This window comes from Sorghum bicolor, chromosome 4, assembly GCF_000003195.3.
Source record: "Sorghum bicolor cultivar BTx623 chromosome 4, Sorghum_bicolor_NCBIv3, whole genome shotgun sequence".
Taxonomy (NCBI): Eukaryota; Viridiplantae; Streptophyta; class Magnoliopsida; order Poales; family Poaceae; genus Sorghum; species Sorghum bicolor.
Window position 1 is genome coordinate 724052 of NC_012873.2, and position 18406 is coordinate 742457.

Genomic DNA, 18406 nt, shown 5'->3' on the forward strand with positions numbered 1-18406 from the left:
CAGACCAAGAACTTGTAAGAGGTGTCACTCATTTTAACATATTTTAAATCTTACTACATGAAAAAAATTTCAAACAAACCCATATATTCTATTATATTATTATAATATAATCATAATATTAATTACAATATTACCATAATAGTAATATAAAATAAATAAAACCACATACTCTCTGTATACCTATTTAGCATAAAACTATCACCGGTGATCTCGTAGCTGCTTACTACTACTTGTTGCATACTCTCCTATAGTCAAGGCCAGGTGCCCGGACCTGAAGCATTCCTTGTTTGTTCTCCTCGATGAGGAAGGGCATGTAAGTCCCAAAAATCCTATCCCACACGACAAAGAAGAGTTGAGAGTAGTTGCAGTTACCACCACGCAACTGGTGGTGCACGTCATGGTACGCCGCGTTGTTGAAGATGCTGATGCGATCCCAGCTGGGCAGCAGCGACATGCCGCAGTGGTTGTCGATGACCTTGACGGTGCAGAGCGAGAAGAAGAAGATGGAAGCCCTCGGCGACATGCCGGACACCAGGAAGGCGGTCGTACCACCGACGGTGTCAGTGACGAAGCTCTCAAGGGGGTGTCCGTATAGAGCTCCGAAGGAGTAGGTAACCACGAGACGGTGGTGCCATGAGTGGAGGTTCCGGTAGAGGAATCTGTTGGCGTGGAGGACTCGGTGCGTCCCAAACTGCCACAAGTCAAACCAGACCATGCCCACTACGATTTGGCCGGCTAACTTTAGATACGAGGTCATCTTTGTACTGCTGTTGCCGCTCTCTTCTGTGCCCTGTATATATCCGGCCGATTAAATTCAATTCAACAAAAATAGCTAGCTGAAAAAAGAGCCATATACTATATAAATCATGCATGCAATATATAATAATGATCTTAATAAGCATCACGCATATACTATATATACTACGCACGTACACGCACACGTACCTTGAACATCATCACCATGGTGACCGTGGCAACCTGCACGATCTGCAGAGTGAGGACGTTGCTGATGACTTGTCGCTTCGACACATGGTTCTTGCTGTCTTCATGGCTGCTTGGGTGCAGCCTGTATTTGGCCAGAGACCTGGACTGCCCAAGCATTGCATGGAGGCCACAATACGCCCAATACACCACGATGGGCACCACGACGGCCAAAACTTCGTCAGAGAGTAGTAGTAGCTCCATTTGTATGAGTCTATTTGCTTGCTGTGTGTTGGATAGATCGATGTACGTACATGCATGTGCTATGCAGATCGATGCAGGCGGTACTGATGATTGGTGTCGATCTTGCTACCGGAACGTCTCTATATATATATATACTCTTGCTGCTCTCTTGACTTGTATGCGCGTACACCAGGGAGGACCGACGACAATTATTTGACGACTGGGTCCGTAGATATCACTACTATTAGACTGACTCCAACGGCTTATGCAAAGCGAGATAGAAATGCAAAATAGGTTGTGAACAGTGCTTTAGCTGAAAAAAATTGCTCTCTAACAGAAGGCGCAAGGCATTTTGGGTACCAACCAAACTAGGATGCATATTTGCGTCGTCTCTCTCCGAAAACGTAAATCTCCGGCGCAGATGAGGGAGCAGCCGCAGATGAACGAGAAACCATGGGCGCCCCGCGTGAGATCCACGCCCGGCCCCGGCGAGCTGCGCCGTGCAGGTGGCCTCCGCCCCCGGCCTCGTCGCGCGCTGCCGTGTGGGTGGATCGGCCCTAGTGAGATCCACATGCGGCCATGTTCCACTCGCGCGCTGGGGCGGGGCGACATGCGGTGGAGGACGAGGCGGTGCATGGCTAGGCTCACCGCCGCATGAGGCGCGGGGCCAGTCTTGCATGCCAGAGGGATGGATTGTGGGGTGGATTTGGTTGGTTGGGAACGAAAGAGAGAGGTGGGCGATGCATGCCATGCGGGGAGGCTTTTTTTGGGTTGGCTGTTGGAGAAAGAAGATTCAGGTAGATGACTCTTCTACTGTAAGGGACCCAATTAATAGAATAGGTCTTATATTTTTTTTTGAATAAAATAGGTCTTATATTTGAGTTTGTGTTGTCGGAGACAGCCTTATTATTATTTGTATACATTCGTTCTACCTGCAGGTGTGCGTTGTTGTTGCTTACATGTGTCGTGATGTGGTATGACGAGACCAGGGACTTGGCTCACTTAGGCCACGTTCGTTTGAAGGGGAAGGACTGCCTGGAAAAATTCCAGACAGATTCATTATTATGTAATTTGAATAAGGCATTGTTTAGTTACACTCAAAATCTAAAAACTTTTTAAGGTTTTTCGTCACATTGAATCTTTGAACACATGCATTGATTATTAAATATAGATAAAAACAAAAAACTAATTATATAGTTTACCTATAATTTGCGAGGCGAATCTTTTGAGCCTAGTTGGTCCATAATTGGAGCCTATTTGGCATGACTCCTCTGGCTCTGACTCCTCCATGATTGGACAATAATTTGCAGTGTGCTATGTAGGTAATGATAATGTGTGTCCATCTTACCGCCGGAGCGTCTCCATATATTGGCCTTGTTTAGTTTCAATTTTTTTTAAATGGACACTGTAGCACTTTTGTTTGTATATGACAAATATTGTTCTCATCATGGACTAACTAGGCTCAAAAGATTCGTCTCGTAAATTATAGATAAACTGTACAATTAGTTATTATTTTTATCTATATTTAATGTTTTATGCATGCGTCGCAAGATTCAATGTGATGAGAAATCTAAAGTTTTTACAATTTTTTTTTAGAAACTAAACAAGGCCATACTCTTGCTCTCTTGACTTTTATACGTACACCAGAGAGGACTGACAAAAGACAATTGTTGTCGTACAGCAACGACTCACGACTCACGACCGGCTCCGGCCGTTTACCACTGTTTGTACACATGCGTTCCAAAATAGGTAGTATTAACGTTGCTGTTGCTTACTTGTGTCGTGAACTCGTGATGGTGATGAGGGAGGGGACTTGCATTGGCTCATTTCACTTTTATGCAGACCAGGTACGACTTTGGTTCGTATACAAATGCGTGCATGTTTTAGACTTAAGAAAAGATCATTAGTAGTGTAGAGATTTTTTTTTGAGTTGCACAGTATAACACAGATACTCATAATGTATATATACTCACCTTTATGAATACACATAATGCAAACGTTATCCCTATATGAGCACTTTCAAATGACTGAATTGGCACAAACGCAAATCCTATACGTATAGCCTTCGGATGACTGAAAGAGCGCCTACATCCATATACGACGACGACGACGACGACGAAGTGAACGAACGAAGCTGGTCCATGAATCTTGACATCTTGTGTGGCATGCATGTATACGTTCAGGCTTGGCATACGTGACCGGTGACCTGCTTAGCTTCTACCGTGAAGTCAAAGTCATATATAAGCCGTTTTCGCAGCGGGACGATTGAGAATTTTCGTCCGGCCAATCCATTTTGACAAGACGATGTCAATTACGTATGATCATATCGCACAGGCATAAATGAAGACATCTACTACATCACTACTTAATTAGAGGAACCTCTATTTATATCTCTGAAACACAATATATAAATGAAGACATCTACATCACTACCTACAGGAATCATTTTCGGATTCTATCAACAAAGATTTCACATCTTTGAGAAAGTCAACCCGTGACCTACTCTTTAGTTATAGCCATAACACCCCTCTAACACTACACCGTACACTCATTTCTGGCTCATATATAGGATGTTTGAGATACTAAAAAACTTATCAACAACAAACATGTAAACCGGGTCGGCCACTACAATTTTGATATTAATTAACTATGTGAACATTTAAAGTTGTTTAGAAATTTAAATTTTTGAATTCTAAAATCTATAAACTTAAAACACAACTATAAATTAAAAACTTTTTGACTGTAGAGTTATAGATTGTATTGAGAACTACAACTTTGGTATAAAACATATGAACATCCAAGACTATTTAAAATAATCCAATTTCAAAATTCATGAACTTAAAACAATATTTTGATACTCTAAACAACTTTAAATAAAAAGTTCTCAACAATAAAGTTGAAGATCCCATACATAGCTACCATTTTGATATAAAATTTGTCTTCATTCGAGTTTATATAGAAAATATATAGATTTTTTTTTGAATATACACTACTACAAAAAAGATTTACAGCGACCTTTTGAAAACACCCTCCGAGGCGAGTAGAAATTATAACCGCCCCGGTTAATGCCTTGTCTTGTATTAACCGAGATGATCATTTTTTATTAACCAAGACGATTGCAACAACCGTCTCGCAAAATAGATTAACCAAGGTGGACACCTTTAAAATGCCCGCCTCAGTAAATAACTAAATATCGATGAACCCGGACGGTTGACCTAACACAACCATCTCAATTAATATATTAACTGAAACGATCACGTTATAAGGCCCGTCTTGGAAAATCAGGGCTTAACCCGCTAGCCTACATCAGCCCACTAACATCTCCAATATATGAACAATTTAGAAAACCCCAACTCTTTCATTCACTCTCCTAGTCCCGACCACATCACTCCCCTTCGCTCCTAGCCCCACGCTCTCCTCCACTCCCTCACTCTTCCGTCCCGATGCTCCCCTCTCCATCCCATCTCGATGCCCCACCCCTTCCCATTCGGGCGCCCCTCCTCTCTCCTCGCGGCCATGGCGCAGGGCGGCCACGCCCCTTCCAGCGGTGCACCCCTTCTCTCCTCCTTCTATGGCCTCTGGGTGGCGCTCCCCTCCACCCTCTCTCTGGTGGCGGTGGCGGTGGCGGATCTAGTAGCGTGGTGGTCGTGGATCCTGTCGGTGGCGGCACCCCTCCCTCCCTCTCCCTCCTGGATGTGGTGCAGCGCCCCTCCCTCCACTACCTCTTGGATCCGGTGCCACGGGCGATAGGGGTGGCGCTATGTCTATGTCAACTCTAGCTACGAGGGAGGCTAGATTTGGTGTCACGGCGGCAGGGGAGGGAGATCGAACGATGCCCGCTTCACGTCCAAACGTTGGCAGATCTACGACGTGGCCACGAGCCCGTGTAACGGCAGCCTGGTGGTGCTGCTGGATTCGACAAGCGGAGGCGCTTGGATAGGCTTTGGCGGACCTCGTTGATGGGCTCAATAGGCCCCATCAACGGACTCGCTAGATTTTATTTAATTTTTATTTTATTAACTGAGTCGGTTGACCAAAATGCATCAGTTAATCTCTTTTTGCCCGCCTTGGTTAATCTTTTGTGTAGTAGTGATAACTATTTATAGAGATGGACATCTTAAGATACCTACTCATGAAATTGATTTTTAGATGAATGCTTAGAATCCTCACCTCTGTTGATAGTGATTTTTAGAGACAAACATCTGAAGATATTCGTCTTCGAAAATCGATTTACAAAGATGAGCATACATATACGAAAGCATCAAACCTGTCATTGGACTCCGACTGCACTTTTAGATCCAAAAACTTTTTAGATTTAGGTACTATAGTACTTTCGTTTGTATTTAGCAATTATTGTCTAACCATGGACTAACTAAGCTCAAAAGATTTGTCTTGCAAATTATAGACAAACTATGCAATTAGTTATTTTTTTATCTATACTAGCAAATATGCACCTGCGACACGCACGTGTTTCTCAAAACTATTTCAATTACAACGAAATATAATTGAATTGTCGATACAAAATAAAGTTAGATGGTAAGTTCTTGATCGATTTGATTGAGTCATGTAGTACAAGGTTCAAATCATTTATTCGTTAGGATGCCTCAGCCCTCAGCCGCATATATCACTGCACTTTTACTTTACCTTTTAAAACGGGTCTTGTTTTCTCTATCTTATCATATCGTAAGGGTGGAGAACCCCCATCCTTATATACGTCGGGTGGAGAAGCTGCCATAGTCTTATTTTTGCTACTGGAGGCTCTAGGGAGGTCAATCTGTCCTTCTCACATGTGAATTGTGTTTTTATGCATGGCTTGGTCTTATTTCCACCTCCATGTTGCAGATACTATTCATTCACAATGTGGTACTATAAGTAATGCGACACTTTTACTTCACCTTTTAAAACGGGTCTTGTTTTCTCTATCTTATCCTATCGTACGGGTGGAGAAACCCTATCCTTATATACGTTGGGTGGAGAAGCCGTCATAGTCTTATTTTTGCTACCGGAGGCTCTAGGGAGGTCAATCTGTCCTTCTCACATGTGAATTGTGTTTTTATGCGTGGCTTGGTCTTATTTCCACCTCCATGTTGCAGGTACTATTCATTCACAATGTGGTACTATAAGTAATGCGACACTTTTTACTTCACCTTTTAAAACGGGTCTTGTTTTCTCTATCTTATCCTATCGTATAGGTGGAGAACCCCCATCCTTGTATACGTCGGGTGGAGAAGTTGTCATAGTCTTAGTTTTGCTACCGGAGGCTCTAGGGAGTTCAATCTATCCTTCTCACATGTCAATTGTGTTTTTATGCATGGCTTGGTCTTATTTCCACCTCTATATTATAGGTACTATTCATTCACAATGTGATACTATCAGTAATGCAAGGCTTAGAAGGACTTGAGCTTTGTTGGGCTACCTAATGTGACTGGCCCAGTAACCAAGGAGAAATTTAATTTGTGGTTTCTAATTATCTGAAAAAAAATCCATATAGCACGAAGACCAGATGGAACTTATTACGCGGGAAGATTGTCCAAAACAAAACTTTTTCTCGCATCTGTTAATCCACCCGTGTCCAACTCAGCTAACTATCATGTTCAAAAAAAAAAAACTCAGCTAACTATCGTAATAACTGTCCCCCATGTCAATACCTCACTGATGTGCTTCACTAAGTCACAAGGACTCGATAGCACGCAGCAAAGGGATGGATCCCGTAACCATCCCTTAGTCACACTAAGGCCTTGTTTACTTCCCAAAAAATTTCAAGATTCCCCGTTACATCGAATCTTGTGGCATATGCATAGAGTATTAAATTTAGACAAAAACAAAAACTAATTACACAGTTTGCCTGTAAATCGCGAGATGAATCTTTTGACCCTAATTAGTCTATTATTGGACAATATTTACCACAAACAAACGAAAGTGCTACAGTATCCAAAATCCAAAATTTTTACCAACTAAACAAGGCCTAAGCTTGACCATGACAGACACGTTAGGGAGATTGAGTTATATACGTTTGCATCTTATACATATAAGATGTAAGATCATGTAACGATGGAGGGCTCATATACATGAAGTTCAGATCGAACGGTTATTACACAGGGAGATTATATAAAAAAAACTCACTTTTTTATAGTGTGATATAATTTTCTATGTATAGCCGCAAGATTCGATGTGACGAAAAATTTTAAAAAGTTTTTAGATTTTGACTGTAACTAAACAAGGTCTAGGCATCGGAGAGTTCTAGTGACCCACGGATCAGAGAGCTTTGGTGCAACCACGTGGACTAGCTGTTGCAGCTGACCACGGGAGGGTTCTAAACTCTGGCATGGAGCTCTGGTGCACCACCTAGAGCTCCAGTGAATGTGACAACTCCACAGAGTCTTGCAACATCCTCTATGTACCATAGCTTTGGTGTGAGCACTCAACAGTATTGTAATGTAAGGTGAGGGCTTCACGGCCCTTCAGCCTGAAATAAAAATTTACACATATATAACTACTAGCAAAAATGCCCGTGCGTTGCAACGGGAGATATACAATTTATTGATCCGTACTCATGCTAATTATCACAACCAAAGACACGAAATTAATCAAGCTTAAATATCTTTTTATTCCACTTTAAGATGCTTCACAAAATATACAATCATTCTTGCTTATACAATTATGTTTGGTACGTCAGCCATTAGAGTACATAATAAGTTTCACCTCCCTTATCTAACTTGTCCAAAATAAATAGCCAAGCACGTGCACACTCGCAAAACAATATGCATATTAGACCTAGAATTTACAAATACATGATCATCTAGTAAGGAATATTACATTTTAGATTAATTTAAGGAATATTACATTTTACAAATACTGATTGCAGCATAAATGACTAAGGGGTGTTCCATAATATATAGTTTATGAATTAGTTTGGTCATATCAGGAACTCTATTTTCAGTAGTAATCATAAAAGGTACATTTAAGATCTTGTATCGTTCATTAAACTAAAAATTAGGATATGAAACAACCCATTAGAAACATCACGACCAGATTTATTGGACTCATCATTGTCCACAAGCTCTAGACCAAGGCTTGATATCACCTCCTGCATGAAACCCTCAACGTGGCTATCAGGTTGTCCTGATCCATGGAAGCATGCAGGTATCCCATGATTTGCAAGTTTCAGGTACTAAACATGCATTAACTAATCAAGGGTGATATGAGCACCATGATCTTTGTTGTTAGTGTAGCTAGGATCTAAAAACAAAGGGACTTTCCTGCCAGTAGAGTTATCCATGTGAGAAAAGGAGGCCAAAACTGCTATTCATGTGGAGGAAAAATGATAAACTACAAAATATAAAAAGGGCATTACAGAAAACGTACCTACCTATTTGTCACTGCTAGGACGAGACAATCCCTATGAACAAACCAGGCATCGACTTCCTTTATCCCGTACAGTAAGGCCAAAACATGGTCTCTCTCTGAGTACTCGCTGGCTCCGGCGTTGTCGATGTTGCCATGGTTAAGCTGCCGCTCTGACGATTTGACGTCGAGTAGTACACCCAGCCGTCCGATGCATGAGAATATGACTCCTGTGGCCTGCATGTTGCCCGCAACTGGAAGCCCCAAACGATGGTTCTTCCTCCACGGCTGTCGGCGGTCGTCCGTTCTTTCTTTCCTTGGAGCTCCTCAGCCCTGTGCGCAAATGAGAGGAGCGGTGAGGCTCCGCACGGACAGGAGGAGCGACGGCCTCGGTCCTGCACGTGCACGTGAATAGGAGGAGCGGCGACCTCGCCCCTATGCGCGGACGGGAGGAGTGGCGGCGCTGTGGGCGGATGGTAAGGGGATGTCTCGCGTGCAGCGCCAGCGCGGTATGGCACCGCGAGACAGGAGCGATGATGGCGTGGGAAGGAAACGTTGCGGTGGCCTTGGAAGGAAATAAAGAATAGACATACTCGTGCGGACAGATACCTGGTGGCAGAAGAAAGTTTTGGGCAGACTGAAATTTTCACAATTTAGTAGTAGGTATAGATATCTATGCATAAAATTTTATATCCATACCTATACCGATCCAATTCAATACCTTCAAGTATAGTTATCATGTCTCTGGTCACAATATAGTCTTGTGCTGCAGGCTTTTGCTGTGATATTACTAAATAATTATGTGTCATTCATTTAATTAGATCCGATGGTTATTATTTTGGAAGGAGGCGACCGTGTGGTGACAGTGTTTTCGACATGGAGCAGGAGTCGGAGCGGTGCGTGCACGAACGGCGAGCCGTTTTTGACGGCCCAAGATTTCATGCAATTTTGGCGGGTTTTGTCCCATACAATATATATTAAAAAACAAATTTTATTGTACATAAGAGTACGTGGTCATGATAGTATATCAAATAAATATGACCACATATTCAATGTATACTTACGTAATACTACCTCAGTGATATGATCATATACTTCATGTACACGCACGCTTCATCGGTCGTATACACTTGATCTTGAGATACTACAAATACATGTATGAGAGAATAGATAGCTGCTTACTGCAGCTTGTTGCTCGGTCTCCTGTAGTCAAGACCAGGTGCCCGGACATGGAGCATTCCTTGTTTGTCCTCCTCGATGAGGAAGGGCATGTAGGTACCAAAAATCCTATCCCACACCACGAAGAAGAGTTGAGAGTAGTTGCAGTTGCCACCACGTAGCTGGTGGTGCACGTCGTGGTACGCCGCGTTGTTAAAGATGCTGATGCGATCCCAGCTGGGCAACAACGACATGCCGCAGTGGTTGTCGATGACCTTGACGGTGCAGAGCGAGAAGAAGAAGATGGAAGCCCTCGGCGACATGCCGGACACCAGGAAGGCAGTCGTGCCACCAACGGTGTCAGTGACGAAGCTCTCGAGGGGATGTCCGTATAGAGCTCCGAAGGAGTAGGTAACCACGAGACGGTGGTGCCATGAGTGGAGGTTCCGGTAGAGGAACCTGTTGGCGTGCAGGATTCGATGCGTCCCGAACTGCCACAAGTCGAACCAGACCATGCCCACTAAGATTTGGCTGGCAAACTTCAGATACGAGGTTGTTTTTGCACTACTACTGGCGCCCTCTTCTTTGCCCTGTATATATCCGGCCAATTAGATTCAACAAAAATAGCTTGTTCATTACAGTTGTCACAAACACCGCATAGTATATATGCTGGCACGCAATGCAATAATATAATGATCTTAAGCATCATGCATATAGTATATACTACGCACGCACACGCACGTACCTTGAACATCGTCATCACCATGGTCACCGTGGCAACCTGCACGATCTGCAGAGTGAGGACGTTGCTGATGACTTGTCGCTTCGACACATGGTTCTTGCTGTCTTCATGGCTGCTTGGATGCAGCCTGTATTTGGTCAGATACCTAGACTGCCCAAGCATTGCATGCAGGCCACAATACGCCCAATATACCACGATGGGCACCACGACGGCCAAAACTTCGTCAGAGAGTAGTAGTAGCTCCATTTGCTTGCTGTGTTCGAATAGATCGACGTATGTACATGCATGTGCTATGCAGGTACTGATGTGGGTGTCGATCTTGCTACTGGAACGTCTCTCTATATATACAATATACTCTTTGCTCTCCTGACTTCTATGCGTATACCAGGAAGGACCGACGACAATTATTTGACGCGACTGGGTCCGTAAATGTCACCACTATTATTATTTGTATATATATACTACATGCGTTAAGTTCCAGACTAGGTAGGTACGTGTACAGGTGCTTTGTTGTTGCATTGCCTTTCTGTGTCGTGATGTACGTTGTACGGTGAGACCAGGGACTTGGCTCACTTAATGCGTATACCAGGTTGGACTAAGAGCCATGCGCAAAGCTTGGTCCGTATATACATGCGTGTAGACTTATTTAGGCCCCCGGATAATTTAGCAACGAAACAATTCCCGATGAAAACGGTATGAATATATTTTCCAACTGTATATCCATTTAAAGTGTTTTAGATGCGTTTGTGTCCGAGTTAGGACATTTAACATCTGATATCATACAGATACTAAAATCGTATATTTATAATGTCGATGTCATCGAATCATATCCTATCTGGTATGCTTGACGCTTATCCGTATTCGAATCGGAATTCGGACAGAAATATGAAAATAAATATAATATCAGTGATATCTATCCGTATTCGATCCATTTTTATCCATACTTGCGAGATCAAATAGGTAGAATTATCCCTACCAAACGGGGGTCAGGTAAGAAATGTTTCACTCCAGAGAAAATTTCTCGTTTTTATGCCTAGTAAGGAGAAACGCCGGATATATTAGCTGGTTTTCGCGTGATTCTGATTCTTGTCCACCTTCTATATTAGCAACCATAATTTATTTAGTTAATTAATTTTAAGTGAAATAGGTTTAAAATAGGTTGTATTTAAGTTGCTCTCTGGCCACAAAAAAATCTATATTTTTTCAAAGAATAATTTTATTTTATGATCTTTTTATTTAATTCGCTACCAGCCAAATGGTTTCACGAAATGGTTTCGATTCGTTACGAGGAACATTTCCTAACGAGATTGTTTCCTTGATATGTTTCTTTTTGACATATTGGACAGGTCTACTTAAGGAAGGTCTCAAAGAGCAGGTGATTCAAGGGGTTGAGGTGGTGAAATCTATGGTGCTCTATTTCCACAATCAAGATTTACAAACACGTGCACATGAGGAGCATCAGATGGCGACTTTCGCTGGATAGAGAAAATCCTTTTGTCGACTAGGGAGAGCTTCAGTTAGCTGGGTTGAAACTCCTGTTGTCGGCTAGGCTTCTTCGGTGTTCATTTTGTCGTGGTCGGATATTGTTCCGCTATTGTTTTGTTGCTGCATTCGTCGGTGGACGGCGTGGCTTAGCCTTGGCTGAGCGCGTTTTTGGGGTGTTTCAAGCATGTGTTCCCTCAGTGATCATATGTCTGATTCTATAGTTAGATGTTTTTGTTTGGATCAAACATTGACTTTGTAATTTCGTTGCCTTGGTAATGAAATTCGGTTTACCGGTGTGGAAAAAAAAACGAGGAACATACTTGAGAGAATCTAGATCAGAAACATTACTACTACGAGAATCTAGATCCCTATCAAACACATGTTTAAGAAGATCGTTGTAAACTAACTTACCTGGTTATTAGACATGACTATAGATCCGTCTGGATACACATGACTAATTACTAGTTGGACTAAGGTTGGCTGGCTAGTTGGCTAACAACGATTGAAAACTTGGCTAAAAAGTTGTTTATTTATTAATACTTCTGTTTAGATGCATTAGAGCTGATTTAAATAAAAAATAGCTAGCTAATAATTAGCTCGTGGTATCAAAATGTGCCATGTGTATCGATCACCACTAAAGGTAACAAACAGGTTGGCTGATATACGGGTTGAGTAAATACTATTCACGAATTGTTTTTAATAGGTCAAATTTCATACCCGTCGATGAACGAATTAAAGCTGGTCCATGAATCTTGTAGTTTGGTCTTGGCATACATGACCGGTGATCTGGATCGAGCTTAGCTTGTGCTAACTACGACTGTGAAAGTTTTATCAAGTCATCGCCATTTTCAAAGCGGGACAGGTGTAACATTTTCGGCCGGGTCAGCCCATTTTGACGAGACCAAGTAAACAATTATGCACGTACTGTACAATAACATTATATTTCCGGATGTGCTCTATCGCTAAAAGCTTCAACTCCTATAATTTGAAATATTTTTAAATTTAACCAACTTTATGAAAAGAGTATTCATATCTATGATACAAAATGAATATCTTATGAAAATATATTCTATGATAAATGTAATAGTATATCTTAACATTTTTTTCTAGAAATTCGGTTAAAGTTTTAAAAGTTTGACTTAGGACAAATTTAGAAGTTGAAGCTTTCAAAGAAATCGACTTTTTTAGAAATTCGATCAAAGTTTTAAAAGTTTGACTTAGTACAACTTTAGAAGTTGAAGTTTCCGGAGACAGAGATGAAATGGTAGTTTATTTACCTACTAGCATCTTGTGTCCTACGTACTACTCCAATGGCTGCTAAGGGAATCTGCTTAATATATGGAAGAAGGGTAGGCTGCCAAGTGCCAAGGGAATTTTAATGAATGGCTGCTAATCAAGGCAATCTGCTTAATCATCGAATGGCTGCAAGGTAGCACGGCAGGCCCGGTGGCTGCTATGTGTCCTGCACTTAGCAGCCATGTTCCTGTCCTCGTGAATGGAAACAGAAACATAAACTTAGGCGCCGTTCGGTTAGCATGTTCCGGGCCGGGTTTGGGCAGGAATGGTTCCCGCGCTACTCAAAATACTGAAGAGATGACAGGCCAGGAATGGTTCCGGGGTAGGATCATTGATAACCGAACGAGGCCTTAGAATGCTATTTTATAGTATAGGAACGGGAACATTCACATTTTGAGAACGTAGACGTCCTCCAAACGTGAAAGGAACGGAGGGTGATGTTGCCGTTCGACTCCTGCACCTTCCCCACGTCAGGTGGGACTCCTTCCTCTCTCCAATTAGGCCGGCCCCTAGACTAGATACCGGGCCGTCGCTGTTGTGGGCCCAGCCCACCGAGTGGTCGAAAGCCCATTTACGGACCAAAAAGCCCAGTGACCAGCGCCGCCTGCGTCGCCCGCTATAAAGCGCTAGGGTTTTACGACTCGCCTCCTCCACGCCGCCACTCCTCCCAACTCGACAAACGCCGCGCCTCCGCCTCGAACCCTAGCCGAGCGGAGCAAGCAAGGAAATGGTACGTGTTCGCCGCCGACGCCGCCGCCCCCTGCGCCTCCGTGCGTGCGTCCGCTAACGTGATGTTGTTTCTGTGGCTCGCAGGGCAAGGGTACGGGCAGCTTCGGCAAGCGCCGCAACAAGACGCACACGCTGTGCATCCGCTGCGGCCGCCGCAGCTTCCACCTCCAGAAGAGCACCTGCTCCTCCTGCGGCTACCCCGCCGCCCGCATCCGCAAGTGTAAGATCCGCCGTCCCGCTTCTTCTTTCTCTAACTCCGCTTTCCCCCGCCTTCTAGATCTAGCCAGTTTAGTTTTGTCCTGTGATGCTGCTCCGTGTTGCCATACATCTAGATGGCCAAACAGTGTGATTTGGTATGTTTTATTATGTACTTAACTAAACTGGGCGAGCTTTTCGACACTCTCACTTATGCAGTAGGGTTAGTGCTTGTAGCCTTCTGTTCATTATTATGCTACCGGCTTATGTGCTTTCTGCTTAATGTGCTGCTGAATTCGTTACTGCGGGAAATGATGAATAAAACATTGGTCCGTGTTTCTGATTATACTTGACTGACAACAATGTTTTTCCTAACTGATCCCAATTTGCCAATTGCTGATTTTGTGGTACTTTAGAACAGCTGATTCGGATGAACCATGTTATATGCACTGCTGTTCATTCCTTGTATGTCTGGGCATTGCCCTCATTTACATACCTCATTGTATGTACTTTTTTTGTACCTGTTCATGCCCTGATATTGTTAACTAACTACTGAATGAAAGCTATGATGTATCATGAAAATTATATTCGCATGTCAGACTTCAGAGATGCATTGGCATTAATGAGAAGATGTTTCATGTTCTGAGCGTCAGCTTAATAACTTCTGAATTTGATGGGTCACTGGTTTCTTATTCAAAACAAATGTTTCTGCTTACTTCCGCTGTTGAAAACTTTTGGAACGTTTTCTATCGTAATGCTGCATTTTTTACCATTTGTGACTCTGTACTACATTTAAACACTTGTTGTGTGCTTACACTGCTGATGATCAAGTGATGAGCAATTAACTGATCTAACGTCATGATTGGAGCTATTCTCCTATGATTACTAAGTTTTAAGTCTCTTGTTATCCCGTCTTTATCCTTGCGCATCAGATTCTGAGCAGCAGTATACTAAACAATGAGTGTCACTGTTTCTCTTTGAAAATCTTGACAATTAGGTTGCTATGTTTCTTACCGAGAAACATAGCTTGGTTCTTCTTACCTGTTTCCATGGTCAGATGAAGAGTATTAAACTGCAACAATATGATGGGATTATGCCTGTGATTACCTCGTTTTAAGTCTCTGATGACCCCTGCACATTTTTTTTTTAAAATTTTCTTTGCATTCTGTCTGTTTCTCTCATGACTTCGCCTTCTTTGTGCCTTAACATATTTCAGCTCCGTTTGTTTGTCTCAAGGGTTTAGGTCAATGATGATAGTCTGATTTCTAAGCATTGGTTGGAAATCCTGTAAATTGTAAACCTACTTTTGGGATTATAATGTGTTCAATTCAACTTCATATGCCTTGTTCCTAACCTGGATGAACTCATTGTTAACAAAGTGGTCCATGATTTCAGATAACTGGAGTGTGAAGGCCATCAGGCGCAAGACAACTGGTACCGGAAGGATGAGGTACATGCGTCACGTGCCTCGCCGCTTCAAGAGCAACTTCAGAGAAGGTACCTTTCTTTTGTTTTTGTTGATGCCTGCAATTTGACTTGGGAATTCTCATCTTTGTCTCAAACCTGGGTTACTTAATTTTATTGGTTTTCTTAACTTCCAGGGACTGAGGCTGCCCCGAAGAAGAGTGCCGCTGCTGCCAACTAAGTCTGGATGTTGCCATCAAGAACCTCAGAAGCTAGAAGTTGGGACTTTTTGATTGATGAATTGTACTTCTGAACTATGTAGCCGTAATACTATGAAAATACTGGTTTATCGTGCTTTGAATTAAAGTCAGACACCCAGGTGGTATGATGTATCTTTTTGGTTAGCGTGATTTATTTAGTACCGTTTGATGCTCATGCAATTGTCATCGCTTGAAAACAGTTGTGCACGTTGTACCGCCGTATTAGCGGTGAAATGAGCTGCAGCATCTTCTGAGTTACCACGCTAATAACTGGGCTATTGAGTTGATTGGTGGCATCAGTTCACACGTAAATTTGTTATAAAAGCCTTATCCCAATCTTTGGTAAATGATTGTATGTAAAACTTTTTTCACGATCGCTTCCATGACAAGAATTGGCTTTGTCTCTAGCACTGCCGTGAACATTGGTACATGACAGTAAATGTTTAAAACACATTGACAGTCAAGAAACAGCAGTACAGGATTACTGTCTAGCTTCTGAAGTTCTTGATGGCAAGCTCAGTCCCAACTTATTGTTTCCAGTTGCACTTACACTGACATCAGGTTGCTTAACCTCAGTTGCAACTCAAACTGTAAGTGCTACGATCAACTTCAGTTGCAACTCAATGACCTTGAGTTGCATCAGGAAACAATGTCAGTGTAAGTGCAACTAGAAACATAATGCATTATGTTGATCATTGTAAAAATGGTTCTTTTTTTTTTGTTACAGGCGATCACAATAAGACGAGTGAATACATAATGTTGATCATAGTAAAGACGGCCTTTTTATTGTAGGGGATCACAATAAGATGGGTGAATACATAATTTTTATCGTAGTACTGGAAACATAATGTTCTTTGGGCACCTATACTATCTTTGGTAATTTGAAAGCACATGTTAATTTGCTAAAAGTGATCTTTTTTGTAAATGATTGCATTCAGACAACGATGAAAGGAAAATGTTTTGCCACGACCACTTCCATGATAAACATCGACAGTAAATTTCCTTTAAGAAAACATCGACAGCGAGTTGTAAAATCTTTTGTCAAGAGTCAAGACCAACGCATAGTATCTGGACGGGATGATAAACATTGACAGTAGGTTGAGAAAACATCGACAGCAATAAGAAACACACAATGCTTAATGTAAGACGGCCTTTTTTTTTTTATCGTAGTCGATCACAATCACAATAAGATGGGTGAATGAAACATGTTAAAATAATAATAAGGAAAACATAAGGAAATGGGTAAAATTTAGCCGTCTTTGGCCTTATATTAATCCTCAGCCCTTGCGATGCAGCATAAGGAAATGTTGGTACGCCACGCCCATGCCGGTTCACGCGTGGGTCGATCAGTGGCCGCCGGACACCTTGTCCTTGACAGCCGCCGCCGCGCCCTGGACCGTCTGCGCCACCTGCTCGGCAGCCTTGGCACGCCCACGGACGGTGTGTTAGCAAGCACGGTCACCCAGTTACTCTGCACATGCGGCGAGGAGAGAGATGCCTGCCGTTCGTTACCTGCTGAACGGCGCCGGCGGCGCGGTGCAGCTGCAGCTGCGCGCTGTCGGCCGGGACTCCGGCGGTGTCGGCCGCGGCTCCGGCGGTGTCGCCCACGGCGCAGGCGGCAGCGCCAGCCGCGCATGCGGTGGCGCCGGCGGCGTCCTTGCCGCACTGAGCCGCTTGCCGCGCCTGGCACATCACAGTACACCGGGGTGAAGTGAATTTTATGCCATATCATATAAATGCGATGTGTAAATCTGCTTGAATTGGAAGGAGGACGCCGGCCGGAGCTGCTCACCTCTACCTCAACGTTCGACATTGCCGATGATCTGCTTGCAACTTCTCACAAATCACTTTAGGAACGAGCGGCGATATTGTTTGATAGACAATCAGGCGCTCTGATTGGTTTATATAGACAATCTTGGAGATGCTGCAGCATTGACAAGTGTCGGGCTGATTTTGAGTGGCGGATCGAGAGGGAAGCGGTAGGTGTGCTTGCATTGTGAATCCTGACCACAAATGCCCATGGCTAATTACTGCTAGTTGAGTTCAGACCATGTTTAGAGCATCCACAAATAGGCAGGCACAGAAAATAGAGAATTTGGAGAGAGTTTCAGATTTTGAGCATCCATTCATCACACAAGTGGGGGGAAAAAAGTAAATCATTTTTTTCTTTATACTTCCTCCATCCGACCCAGAAGTGAGAAGCTAATGACTCTGCATGCCACGTGGAGAAAAAAACTAACGAAACTTGAGATTTTGATAACATATTTCAAGTTTCAGCTTCTGTTTCAGAACAGACGGCAAACCTTTGATCAATTCAATGGCTTGATTTGATTTCTTCAGTCTCTTTGGGGTGCTTGTGTAAGGAATTTTGTAAAGCTTATTCAGCTATTCAGCTGCTTACATTAATCTACAGAATCTATATGGTAGGTAATCTTCACAGCAAACATTTGTCTACAGGCTAAAAAAACCCTGCTTTTCGTTGGAAAATGAATTGAAAGGAACTAGATATAACTAAATTTTAGCTAAAACCCGTTTGGTTCCACCAACTAAAATTTAGTTGGTGGAACCAAACAGGGCCTAAATGTCTAGATATAACTGTCTCTGACTGATTGGCATGCATGCAATCCTC

At 42.8% G+C, this 18406-nt stretch overlaps 3 protein-coding genes across 5 annotated transcripts; 1 reads left to right on the forward strand and 2 right to left on the reverse strand.

The window, feature by feature from the left end:
- Positions 48-1829, reverse strand: LOC8066506 (sphinganine C4-monooxygenase 1). 3 transcript variants are annotated; one of them, XM_021460220.1, is made up of 4 exons: positions 1529-1829; positions 1236-1384; positions 946-1084; positions 48-790 (listed from the first exon to the last, which is right to left on the reverse strand). In XM_021460220.1, the coding sequence occupies exons 1-4, from the start codon at positions 1541-1543 to the stop codon at positions 227-229; spliced, it is 867 nt and encodes a 288-aa protein (XP_021315895.1). In that variant the 5' UTR covers positions 1544-1829; the 3' UTR covers positions 48-226. The 3 variants fall into 3 exon arrangements, with proteins under 3 accessions (XP_021315895.1, XP_002453155.1, XP_021315896.1); XM_021460221.1 differs by having other exon boundaries at positions 52-790; positions 946-1089; positions 1236-1746; XM_002453110.2 differs by having other exon boundaries at positions 51-790; positions 946-1751.
- Positions 9626-10654, reverse strand: LOC8066507 (sphinganine C4-monooxygenase 2). The gene is made up of 2 exons (XM_021460575.1): positions 10412-10654; positions 9626-10244 (listed from the first exon to the last, which is right to left on the reverse strand). Exons 1-2 carry the CDS (start codon positions 10652-10654, stop codon positions 9687-9689), a joined length of 801 nt encoding a protein of 266 aa, XP_021316250.1. The 3' UTR covers positions 9626-9686.
- On the forward strand, positions 13800-16035 carry LOC8066508 (60S ribosomal protein L37-3). The gene is made up of 4 exons (XM_002451324.2): positions 13800-13919; positions 14003-14138; positions 15509-15610; positions 15715-16035. The coding sequence occupies exons 1-4, from the start codon at positions 13917-13919 to the stop codon at positions 15756-15758; spliced, it is 285 nt and encodes a 94-aa protein (XP_002451369.1). The 5' UTR covers positions 13800-13916; the 3' UTR covers positions 15759-16035.

Coding starts and splice junctions, on each gene's coding strand:
- LOC8066506 (XM_021460220.1), bottom strand. Junction 1,085..1,235: donor GATCTGCATAGCACATGCAT/GTACGTACATCG, acceptor TGGGCAGTCCAG/GTCTCTGGCCAAATACAGGC. Junction 791..945: donor CCATGGTGATGATGTTCAAG/GTACGTGTGCGT, acceptor GGATATATACAG/GGCACAGAAGAGAGCGGCAA.
- LOC8066507 (XM_021460575.1), bottom strand. CDS start 10,654: ATGGAGCTACTACTACTCTCTGACGAAGTTTTGGCCGTCGTGGTGCCC. Junction 10,245..10,411: donor TGGTGATGACGATGTTCAAG/GTACGTGCGTGT, acceptor GGCAAAGAAGAG/GGCGCCAGTAGTAGTGCAAA.
- LOC8066508 (XM_002451324.2), top strand. Junction 14,139..15,508: donor CGCCGCCCGCATCCGCAAGT/GTAAGATCCGCC, acceptor CCATGATTTCAG/ATAACTGGAGTGTGAAGGCC. Junction 15,611..15,714: donor CAAGAGCAACTTCAGAGAAG/GTACCTTTCTTT, acceptor CTTAACTTCCAG/GGACTGAGGCTGCCCCGAAG.